We start from the raw sequence: 21,841 nt of genomic DNA on the forward strand, positions 1-21,841 counted from the left end.
CAGTGAATTATTAGTGTTGTAGAAAAAGGGTTTGGATTAATGAATCAGTATAAATATACACATAATTGTAGAAATATGTCATTTACTAATATAGTAATTTGGAAGCTAATATATGTTCTGTCAAAGATTACAATTCCTATTATGTAAAACTTAGAGACAATATCTTGTTTTGCTCTATAGTCTAAACAGACCTTTTGGATCACACTGTTTACTGTATTGCAATCTCATATTATTGCATTGTATTTTAATTTTTGTCAAACATTTGATTACTTTAAAATTGAGTCACTGCAGATAAATGCTCTCGTTCTTCTTAAGAGCAATATATGTGGAAGGACAATGCCTTTTGTAGAGGTTCTCCACTAATGTGTTACTACCAGGAACCATGGTTCTGTGCTCATTGTTCATGTAATTCCAGAGATGTAAAGCATAGGAGTCATTGAAAGTTGGCAATTTGTCCCAAACCTCATAATACTGTCTCCAGGCTGGGTATGGAATGGGGTAAAAGTGTTGTGGATTCAAGAAAGAGATGTTTCCACACATGATATCATCTACACCTTTAAATTCAGGTAAGCTACAGAACTTCTGTAGAACACGGGTAAAGAGTTGTGGTCCTTGATGTCCCCATAGTCCACCATTATAATTCTGAACAAAATCTTCCATACTTTTCCATGTGAAATAATGGCGGGAAGAGAACCCAAAGACACCGTTACTAGAATAATGAGAAGATTGTGCAGCCAAAAAATTCTTATCTGGGATGGCCCGAATGGAGATGATGTCAGTGTCCATATAGATGCCACCATGTTTCCAGATCAGGGCCAGCCTGCAGCCATCAGAGCTGACATGGACCCAGTGCTGTTCATGCTCAGGATTAATCTACAAATACAAAACAACATGAGTTAAAAGACCTGGAAGCTAATTTTAGTAACAAAACAAACACATTTAGTGGCCCTAAGAGCAAAAGGAGTCAAGAATAGAGAGAAATAAATGTTTTGAAATGTGATTTGAGATAGTCTCCCAGAAGTCATTCATCAATCTCCTTTATACTATCATCTGTGTGAGAAAAAAAAAAATATATATTTTTTATTCTGAGTACAATGTTAAGCTGGGTACACACTGGAGCCCCCACCAGGCCAGTATATTGGAACATGGGTGCTCATTGAGTGATGTTAATGACGGACGGAACAATCACCGTTCTGTCCTTCATTAGCATACATGTTGTGTCTAGCAATATCTTCAGTTTTGATGTACAGCACATCAAACCTGACGACGTCACTAGTGACTACTGGCACCCGGATACTGGGCATACACACTGCCCAATATGCACCAATGTGAGTGATATGTTGGTCCGATCCGGTGGATCGGATGACATATCCCTCAGTGTGTACTCAACTTAATACCACTCAATCAATTGTTATATATACCTTATAAGCAGAGTCTGCAAAGGGCAGACAACTGATTTACAGTCACTACTCAGTGCCCACTCTCCTCCTTTCCTGCACCTTGTTTGTAATGATCTCTGACAATGAAGTCTTACGCTGCATCCTCTTATTGGATGCCCAACACCACAACTCAGTGAGTAATGCACACTGCCATGTCACTGTGCTGTAAGGATGACTACTGTGTCTGCAGCTGACGCTGACCCCTCCTCAGCTGACATCTGTCTTCCTTCCTGTACTGCTACTACCCCCAGCTGTTATGTTTCCCACCTCTATTACTGACAACCCAGCTGCCATGTTCCCCTAATGCTATCCCCATCCAGTTATCATATTTCTTGGGTGTAGTATGGTATGCAGGTGGCCGGGCTCCCGGCGGCCAGCATACCGGCGCCGGGATCCCGACCGCCATCATACCGACAGCATCTGTGCCACAAAATCACTAGTCAAAATCTAAAAACATCTAATTCAATTTTTAAATGTATATCAAAATCAAATATTAGTAAATGTCGGATTTGATGAGTGAAAAAGAATGTCAATTTGATTTAATATCAGTCAATTTAATCAAACACAAAATCAAACATTAGTAAATATTAGAGATGAACGGGTTCGGTTCGTCAAGATACGAACCCCCCAAACTTCATCTATTTTGCACGGCTCCGAGGCAGCCTCGGATCTTCCCGCCTTGCTCAGTTAACCCGAACGCGCCCAAACATCATCATCCCGCTGTCGGATTCTCGCGAGATTCGTATTCTATATAAAGAGCCGCGCGTCGCCGCCATTTTCCACTCGTGCATTGAAGATTGGGTGTGGTGTGTTCAAACTGAAATCTAAATTGCAGTGTAAAATAAAGCAGCCAGTATTTACCGTGCACAGAAACGAAATAACCCACCCAAATCTAACTCTCTCTGCAAATATTATATCTGCCACACCTGCAGTGCACATGGTTTTGCCCAATTGCTATCAAACTTGCTGCTGCGATCAACTCAGAATTACCCCCTCAGTGTGCTGCAAATATCTGTGCACAGTGTGCTGCATTGTGGGGACTGGGGACCACCAGTATTATAGTAGTACAATACAGTAGGCCATTGCTGTGTATCTTGTAGCTATGTGTCAACTATACTATCTCTGTGCTGCATTATTGTGAGCAGTATATAGTAGGACAGTGCAGCATTTTGGTGACCAGCAGTATACATATATAGTACAGTACAGTAGGCCATTGCTGTATCTTGCAGCTCTGTGTCAAGTATTCTATCTCTGTGCTGCATTATTGTGAGCAGTATATAGTAGGACAGTGCAGCATTTTGGTGACCAGCAGTATACATATATAGTACAGTACAGTAGGCTGCTTTTTCAACAGTTCTCAACACCTTCTGGTAATTACGCTCCCCTCTTTTCCATTGCACAGGAACATAGGGGGACCTCTTCATTTTTATTTTAAACACTGTATGTCAATTGTTTTATTGTGATCTGTGATGTATCATTAAATGTTATTACTACACATGATGAGATTCTGTTCTCTACATGTGCTGTTGATCACTATTGGAGGATCTCTTTGCAAAGGAGGAATTGTCATTCGTCAACAAGGAATGTACACGTGAATTTTATACATCCTATATCTGAGGCGCCTTGTCGATTACTGTTACACACTCCTTTTTACATAGTTGTATTCTGGAGTTTTGGGAGAGACACTTAGGGGTATATGCAATTGCGGTCGAATTCCCGAAATTGTCGACTTTCGGGACTTTTTCGCCCAAAAAAAAAAAATTGTCAATGCAATTCAGTACTTTCCGTCCAAAAAACGGACTTTCAAAATTCGACTTTTTGAAATTCGACTTTTGTCAAATTCGACTTTTCTGCAATGATACAAGTGCTGCAATTCGACCAAAGTATATTCAATTGAAGTTTGGAAATTCGACAACAGTACTTTTAGACAGTAAATTCGACATTTTCAATCCGCCACACTTTGGTGGGTGAAACTAATAAAAAAAAATTAAACATGTTTTTTTTTGTGTTTTTTTTATTGATAATAGCATATCTATTTATATTAGAAGGGATTAGGTACTTGGTTTGTCTTTTTTGGAGGCACAAGTATTATTTATATATTTTTTAAAATAATATATATATTTTTTTTTTTAGATGGAATGGTAAAATTCAGAAAAAAAATGGCGTGGGGTCCCCCCTCCAAAGCATAACCAGCCTCGGGCTCTTCGAGCTGGTCCTGGTTGTAAAAATGCGGGGGGGAAAATTGACAGGGGATCCCCCGTATTTTTAAAACCATCACCGGGCTCTGCGCCTGGTGCTGGTGCAAAAAATACGGGGGACAAAAAGAGTAGGGGTCCCCCGTATTTTATACACCAGCATCGGGCTCCACTAGCTGGACAGATAATGCCACAGCCGGGGGTCACTTTTATACAGTGCCTTGCGGCCGTGGCATTAAATATCCAACTAGTTACCCCTGGCTGGGGTACCCTGGGGGAGTGGGGACCCCTTCAATCAAGGGGTCCCCCCCCAGCCACCCAAGGGCCAGGGGTGAAGCCCGAGGCTGTCCCCCCCATCCAAGGGCTGCGGATGGGGGGCTGATAGCCTTGTCAAAATTGAAAGAATATTGTTTTTTTTCAGTAGTACTACAAGTCCCAGCAAGCCTCCCCCGCAAGCTGGTACTTGGAAAACCACAAGTACCAGCATGCGGGAGAAAAATGGGCCCGCTGGTACCTGTAGTACTACTGGGAAAAAATACCCAAATAAAAACAGGAGACACACACCGTGACAAGTACAACTTTATTACACACTGCCGACACACACTTACTTACCTATGTTGACACGAAGCAGTCGGTCCTCTTCTCGAAGTAGAATCCACGGGTACCTGAAAATAAAAGATAATTATACTCACCTCAATCCAGTGTCCAGATATAAATCCTCGTACTTGGCAAAACAAATAAACGAACACCCGACCAGCGGACTGAAAGGGGTCCCATATTGACACATGAGACCCCTTTCCACGAATGCAGACACCCCCGTGACAGCTGTCACAGAAGTGTCTCTTCAGCCAATCAGCGAGTGCAACGTCCTTGCACTCTGCTGATTGGCTCTGTGTGCGTCTGAGCTCAGACAGCGCATCGCAAAGCCTCTCCATTATATTCAATGGTGGGAACTTTGCAACAGCGGTGAGGTCACCCGCGGTCAGCGGCTGACCGCGGGTAACCCCACCGCTACCCGCAAAGTTCCCACCATTGAAAGTAATGGAGAGGCTTTGCGATGCGCTGTCTGAGGTCACACACGCACAGCCAATCAGGTGAGCGCCACAGAAGTAGCGCTTCCTAATTGGCTGAAGGGACCTCAGTGACAGGAGTCACGTGGTGTCCCGGCATTCGGGGAAAGGGGTCTGATGTGTAAACATGGGACCCCTTTCAGTCCGCTGGTATGCGTGTTTGTTTTCTTTTTTTAACAAGTACGTGGATTATCTCCCGGACACTGGATTGAGGTGAGTCCAATTTTTTTCACAGGTACCCCGGATCGTCGGAGACTGTGGCAGTCGGCGGGTCAACATAGGTAAGTATGTGTGTGTCGGCAGTGTGTAATAAAGTTGTACTTGTCATGGTGTGTGTCTCATATTTTTATTTGGGTATTTTTTCCCCAGTAGTACTACAGGTACCAGCGGGCCCGTTTTTCTCCCGCATGCTGGTACTTGTGGTTCTCCAAGTACCAGCTTGCGGGGGAGGCTTGCTGGGACTTGTAGTACTATTGGTAAAAACAATATTCTGTCATTTTACTCAAGGCTATCAGCCTCCCATCCGCAGCCCATGGATGGGGGGGACAGCCTCGGGCTTCACCCTTGGGTGGCTGGGGGGGGGGGACCCCTTGATTGAAGGGGTCCCCACTCCCCCAGGGTACCCCGGCCAGGGGTGACTAGTTGGATATTTAATGCCACGGCCGCAGGGCACTGTATAAAAGTGACCCCCGGCTGTGGCATTATCTGTCCAGCTAGTGGAGCCCGATGCTGGTGTAAAAAATACGGGGGACCCCTACTCTTTTTGTCCCCCGTATTTTTTGCACCAGCACCAGGCGCAGAGCCTGGTGCTGGTTTTAAAAATACGGTGGATCCCCTGTCAATTTTTCCCCCGCATTTTTAGAACCAGGACCAGCTCGAAGAGCCCGAGGCTGGTTATGCTTTGGAGGGGGGACCCCACGCCATTTTTTTCCGGGTTTTTCCCCGTTTTTTTAAATCACGGCAAAATCCGGCAAATCGGACGTTTTTCGCCCGCGGGACTGTCGAATCCGTTTTTCATTGAATATGGTGAATTCCGGAAGCCACCTGCCGGAATTCACCTGTCGAATTGTGTCGAATTAAAAAATGGCGATAATTTGCCGCGATTCGCCGCTAATTGCATATACCCCTTAATTGGGTAACTGGTTCGCCAAGGCTGACCAGATTGCGCAGTTTGCACATCACCCTACCCTTTGTTTGCACTTAGTATACATATATAGTACAGTACAGTAGGCCATTGCTGTGTATCTTGCAGCTCTGTGTCAAGTATACTATCTCTGTGCTGCATTATTGTGAGCAGTATATAGTAGGACAGTGCAGCATTTTGGTGACCAGCAGTATACATATATAGTACAGCACAGTAGGCCATTGTTGTGTATCTTGCAGCTCTGTGTCAAGTATACTATCTCTGTGCTGCATTATTGTGACCAGTATATAGTAGGACAGTGCAGCATTTTGGTGACCAGCAGTATACATATATAGTACAGTACAGTAGGCCATTGCTGTGTATTTTACAGCTCTGTGTCAAGTATACTATCTCTGTGCTGAATTATTGTGATCAGTATGTATACTGTACTGTGCGACGTGTGTTATACACCTGGTGATTTTATACATCCTGTAATCTGTACTGAGCGATGTGTGAGATACACCTGGGGATTATATACCCTATATTATTATTTTTATTATTATCCTTTATTTATATGGCGCCACAAGGGTTCCGCAGCGCCCAATTACAGAGTACATAAATAATCAAACAGAAAAACAACAACTTACAGTTGATGACAGTATAGGACAAGTACAGGGTAAATAAACATAGTTACATCAGCAGATGACACTGGAATAAGTATCAGGTGGCAGAAGACTGTTGGATGTGGTACAGTTGAAGATTATTAAAGTAAGACAAAGGATAAGCACATGAGGGAAGAGGGCCATGCTCGTGTGAGCTTACAATCTAAAGGGGAGGGGTAGACAGACATGGGTGACACAGATGGGGTACATAGAGAACATGGAACAGAGGGTTAGGATGAGATTTGGCTAGGTTTGGTGAAGAAGTGGACCCCCAGAAGGCACAAGTCAATACTTAACATTGCAACATTTTACTGGGCTATGCAGGAGAAAATTAAAAATAGAAAGAAAAATAAATCGATAACTTCTACCTCTTTCAAAAAGGTCAATGGAAGCTGAAATAATGGACAACTACCTCATGGGAGCCAGATACAGTATACCAAACAGTACTTAGCAGAGTTAGGAATAAGTGCTTATGAAATACAGTAACATTTTGTCATAATATTTCAGAAACTGCATGGCTGGTCTCTTGCACTCTTTTGCTCTAATACACCACCTGCTTTAGGATTTATATTCAAAAACATTATGTCTCCATAATCCCAAAAACGTCAGTCTTCTTGGAAAGTGGTTTGTTCCTTTGTAAGGGAAAGAGAACAAACGTTCTCAAATATCGGTTTCTCAATTTCTTTTTCCTCTGGGAAGGGATTGTGGATTCGCAGGAATATCTGAGCATTTCTATAATCAGAAAGCAGCGACTTTCTACAATGTTTATGAATAATTCCAGTGATTTTGTCATTTTCTTCCAGTGATTTGGAGCAATAATACCATTGATTAGAAAGAATAATTCCTGTGATTTTGTCATTTTCTTCCAGTGATTTGGACCAATAATACCATTGATTAGAACGAATAATTCCTGTGATTTTGTCATTTTCTTCCAGTGATTTGGACCAATAATACCCTTGATTAGAACGAATAATTCCTGTGATTTTGTCATTTTCTTCCAGTGATTTGGACCAATAATACCATTGATTAGAACGAATAATTCCTGTGATTTTGTAATTTTCTTCCAGTGATTTGGACCAATAATACCATTGATTAGAACGAATAATTCCTGTGATTTTGTAATTTTCTTCCAGTGATTTGGACCAATAATACCATTGATTAGAACAAATAATTCCTGTGATTTTGTCATTTTCTTCCAGTGATTTGGACCAATAATACCATTGATTAGAACAAATAATTCCTGTGATTTTGTGATTTTCTTCCAGTGATTTGGACCAATAATACCATTGATAAGAATGAATAATTCCTGTGATTTTGTCATTTTCTTCCAGTGATTTGGACCAATAATACCATTGATTAGAACGAATAATTCCTGTGATATTGAGGTGTTTGTGTCGCTTAGCATAGCCATCCAGCGACCACAGTGCACAGGGCCGGCTCCAGGCCTACTAGCACCCTGAGCGAAAACATGTAAAAGCGCCCCCTCCCCCCCATGCGCGCGCTGAATGCGTGCTCCAGGAAAAGTGGGTGTGGCCTCTTGGAAAGTGGGCGTGGCCTCATAACTTCATATTATTAGACTATAAATAAATATGTTTTCACACCCCCTCTACGCACACAATTAGCAGCCTTACACATAACAGCCACAGTAGTGTCCCTTACACACAATGTCTCCAGTATAGTGTCAGATACACATAATGTCTCCAGTATAGTGCCAGATACACAATGTGCAGTGCCAGATAGACATGATATGCCCCCCAGCAGTGCCAGCTACACACAATATGCCCCCCAGCAGTGCCAGCTACACGATAGTGTTCACTTTTTAGGGCAGGGAGGGCACATTTTGAAGTTAGGAGGGCAAAATGATGTACATACTGTAATGCTTGTTGCTCATCTACCTACATGGGAAAGTATGGACAGTGCGCGCCTTCGGCGCGCAGTAAAAATTTAGGGGCGTTGCTTCGTGGGGAAGGGGCGTGGCCACATAATAGTGGCAATTCGCATTACACCACACAGTAGTGCAGTTAATACACACTGCACCAGGTAGAACCTCCTATACACTTTGCACCAGGCAGAGCACGTTAGACACTTTGCGCCAGGCAGAGCACGTTAGACACTTTGCGCCAGGCAGAGCACGTTAGACACTTTGCGCCAGGCAGAGCACGTTAGACACTTTGCGCCAGGCAGAGCACGTTAGACACATTGCCTAGCCACAGACGCCTAGCGGGAACACTACATGATATGCTCCCCAGCCGTGCCAGCTACACATGACATGCCCCCCAGCAGTGCCAGCAACACATGACATGCCCCCCAGCAATGCCAGATACATAAATGGCCACACAGTGCCAGATATGTAGATACAGAAAAGCCCCCACAGTGCTAGATAAATGCCCCCACAGTGCCAGATACAGAAAAGCCCCCACAGTGCTAGATAAATGCCCCCACAGTGCCAGATATGACCCCACAGTGCCAGATATGACCCCACAGTGCTACATAAATGCCCCCACAGTGCCAGATATGACCCCACAGTGCTACATAAATTCCCCCAGTGCCAGATAAATGCCCCCACAGTGCCAGATAAATGCCCCCACAGTGCCAGATAAATGTCCCCACAGTGCCAGATAAATGCCCCCACAGTGCCAGATAAATGCCCCCACAGTGCCAGATATGACCCCACAGTGCAACATAAATGCCCCCACAGTGCCAGATATGACCCCACAATGCTACATAAATGCCCCCAGTGCCAGATAAATGCCCCCACAGTGCCAGATAAATGCCCCCACAGTGACAGATAAATGCCCCCACAGTGCCAGTTAAATGTCACCACAGTGCCAGATAAATGCCCCCACAGTGCCAGATAAATGCCCCCACAGTGCCAGATATGACCCCACAGTGCTACATAAATGCCCCCACAGTGCCAGATATGACCCCACAGTGCTACATAAATGCCCCCAGTGCCAGATAAATGCCCCCACAGTGCCAGATAAATGCCCCCACAGTGCCAGATAAATGTCCCCACAGTGCCAGATAAATGCCCCCCACAGTGCCAGATAAATGCCCCCACAGTGCCAGATATGACCCCACAGTGCTACATAAATACCCCAGTGCCAGATAAATGCCCCCACAGTGCCAGATAAATGCCCCCACAGTGCCAGATAAATGCCCCCACAGTGCCAGATATGCCCCCAGTGTCAGATATGCCCCTAGTGTCAGATATGCCCCACAGTGTCAGATATGCCCCAAGTGCCAGATACGCCCCAAGTGCCAGATATGCCCTCAGTGCCAGATACACCTGCCCCACAGTGCCAGATATGCCCCCGAGTGCCAGATATGCCCCCAGTGTCAGATATGCCTCCAGTGCTAGATACACCTGCCCCACAGTGCCAGATATGCCCCCAGTGCCAGATACACATGCCCCACAGTGCCAGATATGCCCCCAGTGTCAGATATGCCCCACAGTGTCAGATATGCCCCAAGTGCCAGATACACCCCAAGTGCCAGATATGCCCTCAGTGCCAGATACACCTGCCCCACAGTGCCAGATATGCCCCCGAGTCCCAGATATGCCCCCAGTGTCAGATATGCCTCCAGTGCTAGATACACTTGCCCCAGTGTCAGATATGCCCCCAGTGCCAGCTACATCTGCCCCATAGTGCCAGATATGCCCCCAGTGCCAGATATACATGCCCCACAGTGCCAGATACACATGCCCCAGTGTCAGATATGCCCCCAGTGCCAGATATGCCCCCAGTGTCAGATACACCTGCCCCACAGTGCTAGATATGCCCCCAGCGCCAGATACACCTGCCCCACAGTGCCAGATATGCCCCCAGTGTCAGATATGCCCCCAGTGTCAGATATGCCCCACAGTGTCAGATATGCCCCAAGTGCCAAATACACCCCAAGTGCCAGAAATGCCCTCAGTGCCAGATACACCTGCCCCACAGTGCCAGATATGCCCCCAGTGTCAGATATGCCTCCAGTGCCAGATACACTTGCCCCAGTGTCAGATATGCCTCCAGTGCCAGATACATCTGCCCCATAGTGCCAGCTATGCCCCCAGTGCCAGATACACTTGCCTCACAGTGTCAGATATGCCCCAGGCGCCAGATGTGTCCCAAGTGCCAGATACACCCCAAGTGCCAGATACACCTCTGCCCCGTGCTGCTCACCGCACTGCTGTTGCTGCCGATGGTTCGCTTGGGCGGGGAGGAGGAGGAAGCGGAGGCGGCTGCTGCTTCTGCTGTGTGAGGACGGGGAGGAGACCGCAGCATGCGCCTCTCCTTCCCCTGTCTCCGGCGGGTGGGCACACAGTTTAGCACTGGAAACTCAGCGCGCGCTGTGCGGCGCCAGCACCTGACGCCACGCGCACGCACACTGAGTAATTTTACATAGTCCCGCCCACAGCACAGAGGCAGCCACTGACTGCTGGCTGGGAGTGGGACTAGGAGGCGGCCCGGGGACGGAGGCACACAGGACCAGGCTCCAGGCTCCAATATGGCGGTGACAGCGCGCGGCGCCCATTAAGGGTGGCGCCCTGCGTGGCCGCTCTATTGGAACATGCCTGGAGCCGGCCCTGACAGTGCACCTCTTTTTCTCTTTTCTTTGCATCATGTGCTGTTTGGGGACTATTTTTTTTAAGTGCTATCCTGTCTGACACTGCAGTGCCACTCCTAGATGGGCCAGGTGTTTGTGCCGGCCACTGGGGTCGCTTAGCTTAGCCATCCAGCGACCTTGGTGCACCTCTTTTTTTCTTTGCATCATGTGCTGTTTGGGGACTATTTTTTTAAGTGCTATCCTGTCTGACACTGCAGTGCCACTCCTAGATGGGCCAGGTGTTTGTGCCGCCCACTTGGGTCGCTTAGCTTAGTCATCCAGCGACCTCGGTGCAAATTTTAGGACTAAAAATAATATTGTGAGGTGTTCAGAATAGACTGGAAATTAGTGGAAATTATGGTTATTGAGGTTAATAATACTATGGGATCAAAATTACCCCCAAATTATATGATTTAAGCTGTTTTTGAGGGGTTTTTGAAAAAAAACACCCGAATCCGACAAAAAATTTTCAGGGAAGTTTTGCCAAATGCGTCTGAATCCAAAACACGGCCGTGGAACCGAATCCAAAACCAAAACACAAAACCCGAAAAATTTCCGGTGCACATCTCTAGTAAATATACCCCGTTATCTCCCCCATCTTGTGTCAAATTAAAAAAATGTGTTTCTCATTTAGGGGGACATGTACTAAACAGTGATAAAAGTGGAGAAGTGAGCCAGTGGAGAAGTTGCCCATGGCAACCAATCAACATTGACGTAACATTTCTAATTTGCATACTATACAATTGTACGGAGCAGCTGATTGGTTGCCATGGGAAATTTCTCCACTGGCTCACTTCTCCACTTTTATCACTGCTTAGTACATGTCCCCCTTAATGTGGTAGGTTATTCAATTTTTAAAAATGGTATGCCATGTTGGGCTATCATATTCTCCCTACACATACAAAGCGTTTAAATTAATACAGTGAAAATATGAAAAAAATAAATTTTCATCTCAAGTGCAGATTGTTTTGTCAAAACCTACACATAGGGCTAAATTTACTAACAATCATGATTGAGCTGATTTCAGCAGAGATCAATCTCGGCTGACATCGGCCATTTGAGGTTGGAAGTTTTTGAAAAAAAAAACACGGTAATTTACTAAACTACCATGTTTTTTCAATTTAAGTTCACCAATGTTGATGTCATTTGTATTGCCGGGCAGTGTTTTACGGGGGAGTTTAGTAAAACACTTCCAGAAATTACACAATGTAGCCAGGCCAGATCAGTGAGATCCGTGCAGGGATTCATTGCATACAGTATTTAACTAGATAAAAAAAAAATTGCATGGGGATCCCCCTCCTGAATATTACCAGCCCTTGGCTCTTTAATCTGGTCATGGTTGTTAGAATACCAGAAAAAATGCGTAGGGTTTCCCAATATTGTAAAACCAGCACCGGGCTCTTGGACCGGTCCTGGTTCCAAAAATACGGTGGAAAAAGTATGTAGGGGTCCCCCATATTTTTTAAAACCAGCCGTGTGCTCCACTATTCAAGGATATAATGCTACAACCAGGGGACACATTTCTATAGGTCCCTGTGGATATAGCATTAAGTCCTAAACAAGTAGCCCCTGGCTGGGGTTCCCTGAGGGAGTGGGGAACCCCCAATAAATCCCCCCCTCCAGGCACACAAGGGCCATGGATGAAGCCCAGGACTGTCCCTACCATCCTTGGGCTGTGGATGAAGGGCTGATAGCAATTAAAATTGTAACAATAAGAGTTAATCTTGTTGTTGCTGTGGAACTACAAGTCCCAACAAGCCTACCCCACATGCTGGAACATGGAAAACCTCAAATACCAGCATGCAGGGCATTGAAGGGCCCGCTGGTACCTGTAGTTCCACAGCAAAATAAATATTACAATAAATACAGGACACAAAAAATAAGAAAAAACAACAAGAAACACAATATATACCACATGACACACATTGCACAAAATTCCTGTGTTCTATGAGGTGTATGTGAAAAAACTACCGTGTTTGACCAATGGTCTATTGATTCATATTTGTGTGGACGGCTGTGTATCTCAATGCGAATTGTTAGAACTCTGCAGTGATTGCTGTTTATTAAATTACAAGATTTGCATTTTCGTATGAAAAGGCAAATTCGAATGAAATTGGGATCTTAGTAAATTTCCCTTATAGAAGGTGTTTATAAAATGGTAAAAAAAAAATATCATGTTTGCTTTTGGTTCCCTTTCTCAAAATTATAATAAAAAGATTTTCTGACCATTTGGGTTAAAAAAAAGTTAATTACAATTAGTTAAAATAATTGTTATTTTAAGAAAATATAAAGTATTCTGATAAAAATAAGGTGTAATTAATGCAGATTTTTTTTTATTGATGTTGGAATGAGACAAGAGCAAATCTAAAAAATAATACTGTACCTCAGTAGTGAAGAGGTTACGATATAAAAAAAATGTGATAAATTAACCTTTCATAATGTATACACAAGCCACTTCTTTCAGAAATAGTTATGCATGACATATAACGTGACCATAATTAAAGTTTCCCTACTCAGAGCTGTTTGCAGCGCTAATAGGTGGAATGCCACCAGATGTAGTAAGTACAGTAGCATCAGGTGAATGATTAAGTGAAAAACAGTTTAGTTCCAAAATCTGCCACTAGGGAACAATATGGCATTGTACAAAGTATAATGCAGAGGTTCTCAAACGCGTTCCTCAAGACACCCTAACGGTCCATGTTTTAAAGATATCCTTGACTCAGCACAGATGGTTAATCAAATTAAGGTACTTGTTAAGTCGTCTTTGGCCAAGCATGGATATACTTAAAACATTGCAGGACTTCACAGACAGATTCAGACTCATTCACAGTTTTCACACACAAATGTACAAATGCCATGCATCAAATAATCTAGCAAAGTAGTTTTGTTGGTCTCGGTTGTTTTATTTGTATGGATAAGACACACATTTCAAGTGAAAAAGATGCCCAGTGCAGTTGAGTCACCTGGGACCTGGTGCATCGGGGGGAGTGGGGATTTGTCCCAACTGAAGCCATAGTATATGAGGACACACTTGTATTCTTTTTTCCCCTCTTCTTCAGTATTTTTTTTACTTCTCTTTATAAGTCTATTTTTTTTTTTTTTTTGCATTCTGCTTCTCTTCTCTCCCTTGTTTTTTATTTTATTGTGTTTATTTTGTGCTATTCATCTGGTATGCCACCAAAATGTTCCATGATCCCCTTCATCCACTTTAGGGAGGCCCAACCAGTGGTGCCAAGAGGGGGGGAGAGCAGGTACTCTTTATCTAGGTCTGGGCCTGTCGGATGAGCCCGAGTCTTGCTGCCTCTCCCCCACCTCCTCAATGCAGAGAGCTGGCAGGGAGAGGGAGAATTCACTGCCGCAGCCATTCTCCCCAGTCCAGCACATGCTGCTCAGTGCTGTGTGCTGAGCTGGGGAGAGGCAGCGGCAGCAAGGAACAGATGATTATTATTTTTTTTAAAGATGCTCTTTTTACCAGGGTACGCCAGAACTGATGGCAGCCATGGGCCCAACGGCAGAGGTCATGTATCGTGGTGGGCTGCTGTGGGCAGGGGCATAGGCAGAAGTTTGTGGGCCCCATAGCAACATTTCGAATGGTCCCCCATTAACCAACAGTGTATCCCTAATTCACATTATGACAGTGCCCCCACTTTAAATTATGCCATACTATAGTACTCCACTTCATATTTTGCCACATAACAGTGTCCCAGTTTATATTATGTAACATTACAATGCCCTCCAGTTAATTTTATACAACATTAAAATGAACAGGTCCAAGGGCATACCTAGATATATTGTAGGCCCCAAGTCAAAAGTTTGGAAAGGCCCCTATGTACCGCCCAATGGTGAAAAATGTATATATCACATGTAACTATGACAGGGAAGGAGGGCCCCTGCAAGCTCTGGGCCCCATAGCAGCTGCACTCTCTGCACCTATGGTAGCTACACCCTTGGCTGTGGGCCTCTGGTGTATGTGGAATATGCCTTTTTAAATGTGACAGTGGGGTGTGTTCCCACAGAGATTCAACATCCAATCATCACAGAGCAAGGGGTATAAACTCCAGTTCCTGGCTCATTCTCATCGCCTCGGACAACGAGTCACACTCGGTGTACTAGTGCTCCTGGTTCCCGTGTTCCTGTCTCCAAGTGGATCCCCTGTTGTGCTTTTCATCGTTCAAGTCTTCAGTTCTCATTCTTCCAGCCTGCTTCAGACTCCAGCCACAGATCACTACTTCCATCTGCAGTAAGAGACTTTCCTCAGGTGTAACTCTTTGCTAAACCTGTGCACCTAATTAACAGCATTTCATCCTGTGCATTGTATCCAGCATTTAACACTCTTGCTGAGTAGTACTGTCTCCTGCCTGGGCCGTGCTAGGCAAAAATACTTTCATGCTATAGAGACTGTGTGCTTTTTACAAAATACCGGAGTTCTGCTTTTCTTCAACTATAATTACAGTACCGTTTTGCATCCATCATTATTATTATTACCTATTTCTGTTACCAGTGACTTTTATTATTATTGGCTTCCAAAGTTATCATACATTGCATTTCGGCCCTCATTCCGAGTTGTTCGCTCGCTAGCTGCTTTTAGCAGCATTGCACACGCTAGGCCGCCGCCCTCTGGGAGTGTATCTTAGCTTAGCAGAATAGCGAACGAAAGATTAGCAAACCTGCTACTAAATAATTCCTTGCAGTTTCTGAGTAGCTCCAGACCTACTCACAGATTGCGATCAGCTCAGTCCGTTTAGTTCCTGGTTTGACGTCACAAACACGCCCTGCGTTCGGCCAGCCACTCCCCCGTTTCTCTAGACACTCCCGCGTTTTTCCCTGACACGCCTGCGTTTTTTAGCACACTCCCGGAAAACGCTCAGTTACCACCCAGAAACGCCCCTTTCCTGTCAATCATTCACCGATCAGCAGAGCGACTGAAAAGCGCCGCAGAATCCACAGCAAATCTGCTAAGTTCTTAGTTTTGTTTTGTTTTTTAATTCTGTTTATTGAACCACCAAGATTACAGATATGAAAACAACCAGGAATCTGGAGATTACATAAATGCATATTAACAAAAGGGGTGGTCTTCAGTATGCCGGCGGTCGGGCTCCCGGCGACCAGCATACCGGCGCCGGGAGCCCGACAGCCGGCATACCGACACTTATTCTCCCTCGTGGGGGTCCACGACCCCCCTGGAGGGAGAATAAAATAGTGTGGCGCGCGTAGCGCGCCACCGTGCCCGTAGCGTGGGGAGCACAGCGAGCCCGCAAGGGACTCATTTGCGCTCGCCACACTGTCTGTAAGCCGCCGGTCGGGCTCCCGGCGCCGGTATGCTGGTCGCCGGGAGCCGACCGCCGGCATATCGTAGTGAACCCAACAAAAGACATCATATGATACCAGTCCAGAAATCAACAGAGCAAACCAACGGCTGATCCATTTTTTTTCATAATTATGCAAAGAAAATAGAAAACAGGTTAGAATAGAGGAAAGAAGAAAAGAATAGAAAGGGGGGAGCGGGATGAGAAGGGGGGGGGAGAGGGGGAAAAGAGGGGAGGGGGTAGGGAGCCGAAGTATCCTCCAATGCTAGGAATCTAAAAATTCAATTCGGTATTCTGAAAATATTAGAAAAGCAGACTGAAAGTTTCAATAGTATATAACATGTACTGTATCAGACCCATTAAGTAAGAGGAGACGGTTGCCCCTGCCATAGGACAGGGTCAAAAAGTCGTTGTAGCTGCTTTCGTGTAGGCAAGGAGATTTTACTTAGAACTAAACCCCATTTTTTATCAAAAAGTCGAACACCATTAATAGCATGCAAAGTTGTCATGCGGCGTTCGTGGTAAATAACCTCTAACAAAGCAGTCTCCCATTCTTGAATCATCAAAGCTGTTGGATATATCCAATGGGAGAGTATCGTCTGCTTTGCCACAGTTATCATGACCGTTAAGGCAGGAATTATCTGGGTAATGTCAGAGATCTCCAACCAATCTGAAAAGTCTGCAAATAACAGTGCTCGAATGTTTAACGGTAAAGACAGCGCAAACAGGTTGTTAAAATAGGCGCACAATTTGTGCCAAAATTTCCTGATCTTACAACAAGATCACAAACTATGCGCAAGATTAGCATTCAGCATAGAACATTTAACACATAACCCTAATTCAGAGGTGTTAAAATGTTTCCTCTGTGCAGGAGACACATACATTCTGTTAATAGTCTTGATGTGAATTTCTTGCAGTTTAGCTGGCTTCAAATGTTGAAGAGCCCGTTTCGTATTACCCAATATGTGTGTGATGTGTGAGGCGGCGGGCGGCGGCACAGCGACCGGGCCTGAGTACGGAGGAACTAGGATCCGAGAGGATCCGGGTTCCTCCAATCAGCGCCCCAGGATTTGAACTGGGCGCTGGACGCGAGCCAATCGCGGCTTGGCGCCCAATGAGGAGCCGCTGCGACGGGCCAATCAGTGCTCGTCGCAGCGGACCAAAGGGAGTCCGCCGCGTCATCGCTCCGCCTCCTCCCAGCGGCTTATATCAGGCACTGGGCGGCGGCGGCGGAGTTCAGTTGCGCACCGGAGCCGGAGCAGAGAAGAGCTCCAGAAGACGCCGGAAGAACAGCAGCGGCGGAAGGTGCGGCGCCGGAGAAGGCCGAAGAACGGGTGGAGAAGAAAGAAGGCAGAAGGCGGGACGGAGAAGACCGAAGAGGCGGAGCCAGGAGCCCAGCAGCGAAGGTCCGGCAGAGAGTGCTGCAGAGAGAGGGAAGCAAAAGAGCTGACGAAGCTCCCCTCTGCAACCTCTCCCACCGATCCGGGTAAGAGGCCTTGGGCCTGTACCACCCTCCTGTAGGCCTCTTCCTCCCTAGACCACCGGGTGTTCGGGCATTAGGCCCGTGGGCAAAGTCAGGCCCTTCCGGCCTGTGGGCAGTTAGTCGGGCCCTGCCGGCCCGTGGCTGCATTTAATTGGGCCCTCTGTGTCCGAGGGCACGTGCAGTCGGGGTTCCCCCCGGCCCGTGGCCCTGTTGGGAGTCATCATTCGATTAGGTGGTTTGGGCGTTAGGCCCAGGCCACCCCACCATCGCGGTAGGCGGGCACTAGGCCCGGGGGCAAGATCAGGCGCTAGGCCTGGGGAGCAGTAGAGGGCATTAGGCCCAAGTTCATTTTGGCCTAGGGTTATAAGGTGACCCAGGGCATTAGGTCCTGGTTACCCAACGGGTGGCAAGTTAGGCGGCTGCTAGGCCCGAGGGACAAAGTCAGGCCTCCGGCCTGTGGACAGTTAGTGGCGTTAGGCCTGGTAGATAAGTGCCCCCCCCCCAAAGGTGAATAAAGGTGGCGCTGGGCACTAGGCCTGGGCCACCCCAAAGGGATATAGGTAGGCAGGCTCGCTGGGTCTGTGCCCCATAGAAGAGAGGGTATAGGAGGTGGGAAGGCTGTGCGGCGTCCACCCCCCACCCCCCCCCAGAGTGCAGGTAGGGAGATAAAGGAACTGCACCATTTGATGTTGTTCTCTGATGATGTTATGTGTGTTGTTACCGTGCAGGGCAAAATGTTGTGTTAAAGTTTGTGCATAGTTTTGTGTTGCACCACCCACACTTGAGCCAGTTTGAGGGCTTTGTTTATGTATTTAGTGTAGCGGATGCACACTAGGTTAGAGTGAGGCCCTGCACGGCTGTTTTTCTCTTTGCCTCCTTACAGGGACCTGTAAGTGAAGAAGATCGGAGTGCAAGACGTAGGACGGTGAGTAACATCTGTCTGTGTGTTCCTTCTGTGTTTGTCCCTATCTGTCTCCGTTCCTTCAGGGTGAACGGTGAGCCTTGCACACCGGTGCAAGGTAGATTTTCCACCTGGTGCGAGAGTGCCAATAGGTGAAATTCGGGCTCTGAGGCGTACGCCTGGGATGACCCTCACCTAGCCCGAAAGCGCTATTTTTCTCGGTTCCGGAGGGCGTTTAGGTCCACAGTCAGGAGGACGGCTCTCAGCAATCTCCTTTCTCCTAGGTCGTCAGGTCCGGGTCCGACTGAAGATTCTCCAGGTTCGTGGAAGGTTCCGGTACCTGAAGGTGAGGTAGTGCGGCGCCTGGTAAGTGGTGAGCCTACACCTGCACGGCAGCAGGCACTACACGCACTGCCTCCCTCTTACATTTTGGCATAGTCGGCAGGATGTCGGACACAGAAAACAACGCCTCTCCGGAAACGGAGAGGAAATTCAATTTTGGACCGACATTGACGCATACCCCTCGGTACGATGGGCAGAATATGCCATTGGCAGACTGGAAGAAGAGACTTGATGGAATCATCCAGCTGTATAGGGTGCCCCCCGAAATGCAGTTGCACTTGGCATTGAATACACTGGATGGAGAAGCCTTGCGGTCCGTGATCCTTGTTCCAGAAGAGGAGCGGAAGACGTTGGAAGAGGTACTCACGATCCTCGAGGGTGCCTATGGCAACACTGCTTCTGCTGGAACCCTGCGTCAGCAATTGTTCAACCGATTCCAGAGAGAGGACGAGTCTATTCCCCAGTTTGCCAATGCACTGCAAGAAATGTTGAGCGAAATCACGCGGCGTGACCCAGAAGGTTTGGGGTCCCTGGTTAACCCCAACGTGATGCTGAGGGATCAGTTTGCGCTGGGCCTACGGAGTATCCCCATTCGACAGATCCTGTTAGATAAGATTGCCAACGACAAGAAGATGACCTTCTGTCAAGTTCAAGTGGAGGCGGTTGCTAGGGATCGCAATGCCAATTTTGGACCTTATGCCATGGCCCCACAATGCTTGACACCTGTGTCTGCTCCTGTGGCCAGCAGAGAACCCAGCCCCATGGAGGCCTGTGTCCAAGATCTTAAGGCGGCGTTCGCCAAAGTCACTCTGGAAATGAAAGCAGAGATCTCCCAATTGCGAGACGAGGTTCATAGGCAGAGAGGTCATGGTGGGTTGGAAGAGCGGGCGTCGTACAGGCTGCCAAGGGAATCGCGAGCCAACGTTGGGGGCGCTCGTCCCAGGGAAGGCAGGGGTCCCCATTGCTAGCGCTGCAATAGGTTTGGACACATTGCCCGGGAATGTAGTGAGCCTAGGCAAGACCATTCGTTAAACTAGAGTCCCTCGCGGTAGCGGGACCACCCGCGGGGGAGATGAGCGGAGGAGGAACCGCTGTAATGGATTCGGCTGATATAGTGGGTGAGTGTCCCATTGTGGTTGGGTGTCTTGGGGGAAAGGAGCAGAAATGCCTGTTGGATACTGGCTCGCAGGTCACCACCATGTCTGAGGCTTGTTTCCTGGAGCATTATTCTCATCTGAAGGATTCTGTGTTGGAAAGCTGGGTTACCCTTACGGCTGCCAACAACCTTCCTATTCCAGTTGTCGGAGTGGTGTGGATGGAGATCTCGATCTATGGACAGGCAGTAGGGAAGAAAGGAATACTGGTCGTGGGAAGCTTGGGTTTGAGTCACGGGCCAGTGATTGTGGGCATGAACGTCCTACAAGATCTCAATCCGCTTTTGTTCCAGGAAAGGGGTCCGCAGTACTGGAAAGAACTGGGTGTTCAATGGCCGGTGCAACAGGCATTCCAGCAGGTGGGAAGAATATGTGAGTCTGGACATCTGCAAGAATCCCTGGGAGCAATTCGGACCAGTCATCGGCAACAGATAGAGTTACCTCCCAGCCAGGAGATAATCCTTCCCCTCGAGGTGCGTACTCACCAACGCCTGGAGGGATTTGAAGTGATGGTGGAACCCAATGGATACCTCGGAATAGACTCTGGAATCATCCTAGCCCGAACCCTGGCTGTAGTAAGGGACGGCAAGGTGTTGGTTCGGCTGTGTAATCTACTGGACGAGACCAAGAAAATTCCGGCAGGAGCAACCATTGCCAATGTAAAGGCCGTCACCCGAGACAGAGTTTCAGGGGGGCGACAGGTCTTGCTGCATACTGACGAACAAGGACCATGGTCAATGGCGGTGAGCCTGGATAGGGATGAGGAACCCAGTACGGATTGGTGCGGCCGGGTTATCCGAGAACAGATGGATGTGTGTCTGGACGAATGTAGCCCCGCTATGGTACAGAAGTTGGAGCATATGCTGTGGGAACTACGGAAGGTGTTCTCCCGGCATGAGGAGGATTTCGGATATACTGAAGATTTGAAGCATGAGATACGTACTGGAGAGAGTCCTCCAATCCGTGAGAGATACCGTCCCATCCCACCCAAACTCTATCAGGAGGTCAAGAAGATGTTGCGGCAGCTGTTGGACAATCAGGTCATCCGTGAGAGTAAAAGTCCATGGGCTGCGCCCATTGTGTTGGTACGGAAGAAGGATGGTTCCATCCGATTCTGCGTGGACTATCGGCGGTTGAATAGCAGTACCGTGTGAGATGCCTACCCGTTGCCTAGAATAGAGGAGTCTTTGGCGGCCCTGGGGAATGCTCGTTATTTCTCCACGCTGGACTTGGCCAGTGGGTATTGGCAAGTGGCGGTTAACCCACCGGATCAAGAGAAGACCGCCTTTACAACTCCAATGGGGTTGTTTGAGTTCTTGCGCATGCCTTTTGGGCTCACCAATGCCCCGGCTACATTCCAGCGGATGATGGAGAGATGTTTGGGAGACTTGAATTTTGAAGCTCTGCTGATGTATCTGGATGATATCATCGTGTTTGCTCCCACTCTAGTGGAACATTTGGCGCGCCTGGATGTGGTGTTGTAGCATCTGGAGAGGTATGGGCTGAAGCTCAAGCCCCGCAAGTGTCATCTTCTAAAGTCGAGCTTGGAGTACTTGGGGCATGTGGTATCCAG

At 47.1% G+C, this 21,841-nt stretch overlaps 1 protein-coding gene across 1 annotated transcript in view; it reads right to left on the reverse strand.

The window, feature by feature from the left end:
- Positions 1 to 282: 282 nt before the first annotated feature.
- The window catches only part of LOC134911215 (alpha-1,4-N-acetylglucosaminyltransferase-like), a 52,936-nt gene continuing 31,377 nt past the window's right edge, over positions 283 to 21,841 (reverse strand). The window contains exon 2 of the mRNA XM_063919525.1: positions 283 to 873. Within this exon, the coding sequence (XP_063775595.1) occupies positions 283 to 873 (591 nt within the window). The remainder of the gene's footprint in view (positions 874 to 21,841) is intronic.

This window comes from Pseudophryne corroboree, chromosome 4 (genome assembly GCF_028390025.1).
Source record: "Pseudophryne corroboree isolate aPseCor3 chromosome 4, aPseCor3.hap2, whole genome shotgun sequence".
Taxonomy (NCBI): domain Eukaryota; kingdom Metazoa; phylum Chordata; class Amphibia; order Anura; family Myobatrachidae; genus Pseudophryne; species Pseudophryne corroboree.